Source organism: Macadamia integrifolia, chromosome 1 (genome assembly GCF_013358625.1).
Source record: "Macadamia integrifolia cultivar HAES 741 chromosome 1, SCU_Mint_v3, whole genome shotgun sequence".
NCBI lineage: Eukaryota > Viridiplantae > Streptophyta > Magnoliopsida > Proteales > Proteaceae > Macadamia > Macadamia integrifolia.
Genome location: NC_056557.1, coordinates 13,216,322 through 13,219,544, shown reverse-complemented (window position 1 = coordinate 13,219,544; position 3,223 = coordinate 13,216,322). Strand labels below are relative to the sequence as shown.

Here is a 3,223-nt window from a genome sequence, read left to right as displayed (position 1 = left end):
ACAAATGTTTATCCCCTAATAAATGTACCAAAAGATCTATAAAACTATAATCATCCAACATGCATAATTATCAGATGATGTAATAAGTATTTAAAACAAAAGACATCCAACAGAATTTTTTCTACAATTATAGTAAAATTTAACTGGCATATTTAGAAAAGTAGCATAAAGTGTAAATATCCATATTACACTTTTACATCAAGTGTACCTAACAAAATATATCGATCCTACTACAAAAGGTCTTAAATGTAGTTCATTACAACCATCCATATTAAAAAAAAAAGGTTAGATTATCATCCATCAATCTAACACATCAAAAGCCAATTGTTCCGTTTCATCCTTGAGAGTAATGAATAATTCTCTCCATTCCCGGTCCACCAATATCCTCTTGCACGCCTTAATATGCAACTCTCTTGGGATATCATTCATGGTTTCTAATAATCTAACACAAGTAGAAGTGCTAAAATCTGTGGTATTTGGAGTGAGACCCATTGGGATTGAGCTAGGGGTTGTAGTATTCTTGTTTGCTACTGACTCAGCTAGGGTCTGTATGGCGCGTTCAATACTAGTTGTCCTACTCTTCTTCCTATATCTTGTAGGTGTCCTATCAAGTCTTCTGTTGACTCTAGGTCGATCAGTTCCTGGATCTTGGCTTTCATAATAATCTGTTGGCAAGGTATTGGCCAATGGAGTAGTTAGAATTACATCTACATTTGCATCCACCTCATCATCAACACCTCTCAATTCCTCTTCAAACCTAAAATCAGATTCATTCCCGAATCCTCCTATCCCACTAGCATATGAATCTCCAAAAATTATACATAGTTCAGGCCAATGTGGTAGCCCATTCCTCCTAAACTTTGACCAATTAGGATTTGCTTGAAAATTTTACAAACTAGCTATTAGATAAAATTACACCCAATATTAAAAAATCATATAAAAGTATAGTATACCTTGATTTGTACATCCCAAACACTCTCATCTTTGACTGTAAAGGTCATCGTCACAGAATTCCAACCAAAACTTGTAGTATCTAGTAGTTTCTTGAAAGCACTGTAATCGAATCGCATTTTATTCATCTTATTCCTTAATTGAACCATCGTGAATGACCGATTAGCTTTTTCCTCAAGCCCCTTCTTGATATTGTTCCACCCACCTTTATTGAAAGTGCTGAAACTCTTATTACCAACTTTCACTTGTTCAACCATTAATTTCAGGAGACAATCTTGTTCACTTTGAGTCCATTTTGTTGCCTCGTTATTAGCTCTCGAAGTGGATGCCATTACTCTAAAAATAGAAACACATCTCATTATAGCCTAAAAATAGAAATACATGTCTTTTCTGGTATTTGTTTACATCATGCTCAAGAACTTCAAATTGATCTTTCCATCATTCTCATCAAAATAGAATACTCTAATCATAATAAAAGCCCTCTTCCAGCTCCAAAATATCAATATCATTAAGCACTGAAATTTACACAACCAACCTTCATCCAAAATATCAATCTCATTAAGCACTGAAAATTTTCTTCCTTGCCACATTAATATAAATAGACAATATTTTATGATGATAAAATTTAACAGATAAATAAATAAGAATCTTAAGATGAGAATGATGAAATATGCTCAAATGAGTATTTTTCAGAAACCCATCACGATCGATCAAAGTAATCAACTACGAAACTTGAGTAGTCAAGAACAGAGATCACCATAACCAGACAAAAATAAAAAATTCACCAAACACATTTTCAGACTTCACAAAAATCACAATATCAGAGCAAGAAAATCTCCCAAATCACTGCAATTTACAGATGTCCCAAAATCCAAGCAAGAAACGAGAGTGAAATAAGAAACACATATCAAGAAAAGAAGAAATGCTCAAATATTTTACCTCTATTAATTACTTGGAATATAAAGATGAAAAAAATAATCTTCTCTTCAAGCAAAAACACAGAAAGAAAAAAAAAAAATCTTCTTTTAGCATGCGAACAAAGAGCGACAGAGAGAAAAAAACAAGTAATTAATGGCTGAAAACCCCAGATTAAATTGGTTATTCCCGAATTTTTCTTTCTGGGTTTAAGATGAATAAACCCAGAACTGAAAGAAGAAAGAAGAAGAAAACGAAACCGGAGTTTCAAATCCTGCTAATTTAGAGATAGAGGTTTGTCTGTTTGCATAGATGACAGCCATGGTAGAGATGCTACCATCTCTGTTGCCTCTGACTGAAAAAAAAAACCCATAAAATAATTCCAAAATTCAAAGAGAAGATGAAATTATAGTAGATTATTTGGAAATTTTGTCTTCTTAAATTGTGAAATTTTTTTTATTAGTTTTTAGAGTTTTATTGTATACTTGAAAATTTCAGTAGAGAGAAAGAATAGAGGAGGGGGTTTTCTTACATAGCAGTATTTGTTCTACTAACAGACAAATTGATTGTTGATTATTGATTATTACCATTAATCAATTAATTCATATGGGTTTGAGGAAAGCTGCTGCAGGGAACCACTTGTGATTTTTTAAAAAACTAGGTGAGACAGTTTTGAGGAAAGCTGCTGCAGGGAAGCGAGAGAGAGAGAGAGAGAGAGAGAGAGAGAGAGAGAGAGAGAGCGAGAGAGTGAGATTATGAGAGAGTGAGAGAGCGAGGGAGCGAGAGATCCAGAAAGAGACAATACCTGTTGTAGGGAAGCGGCGATCGAGAGAGTTACAGGGAAGCGGAGACCGAGAGAGGCAGGGAAGCGACGACCGAGAGAGAGGCAGGGATGCGACGACCGAGAGAGGTAGGGAAGCGGCGACCGGGAGAGACAGGGAAGCGACGATCGAGAAGAGAGATCGTTGCAGGGAAGCGGCAACCGAGAGAGTGAGAACCTGTTGGAGGGAAGCGATGGATTTGGGGGTTTTTGATCGTGAGTTGCAGAAAAGGGGTTGTGGGGGTTTGAATGGTTTTGTTCTTTTAAGTTTGTAAAAGAATAGAAAAGTAACTTTTTTGTACTCTTGCAATGTATTCTTTAGTCATTCTTTTTCATTGGTTCATTCTGGGGGAATACAAAAATGAACCGGACATGCCAAACATATTTCTGTTCTATTTGTATTCCCGCAGAATAGAAGAACACCAGAAACATTCTCCTAGAGTGTTATCAAACGGCCCCTTACCTGACTTAAGGGTATTTTGGATAATCTTAGATTCTGTATCAGGAGATTAAACCTTCATAGAAGTTTTAGGAAAT

At 35.6% G+C, this 3,223-nt stretch overlaps 1 protein-coding gene across 1 annotated transcript; it reads right to left on the bottom strand.

Moving 5' to 3' along the window:
* Positions 1-300: 300 nt before the first annotated feature.
* Positions 301-1,283, bottom strand: LOC122065551. Its single transcript, XM_042629399.1, has 2 exons — positions 954-1,283; positions 301-858 (listed from the first exon to the last, which is right to left on the bottom strand). Exons 1-2 carry the CDS (start codon positions 1,281-1,283, stop codon positions 301-303), a joined length of 888 nt encoding a protein of 295 aa, XP_042485333.1.
* Between the last annotated feature and the right edge of the window lie 1,940 nt (positions 1,284-3,223).

What these genes read in the sequence shown, in the direction of transcription:
- LOC122065551 (XM_042629399.1), bottom strand. Translation starts at nt 1,283, where the DNA reads ATGGCATCCACTTCGAGAGCTAATAACGAGGCAACAAAATGGACTCAA. An exon ending in TTTGGGATGTACAAATCAAG is followed by an intron (nt 859 to 953) that starts GTATACTATACT and finishes AATTGGTCAAAG; the next exon opens with TTTAGGAGGAATGGGCTACC.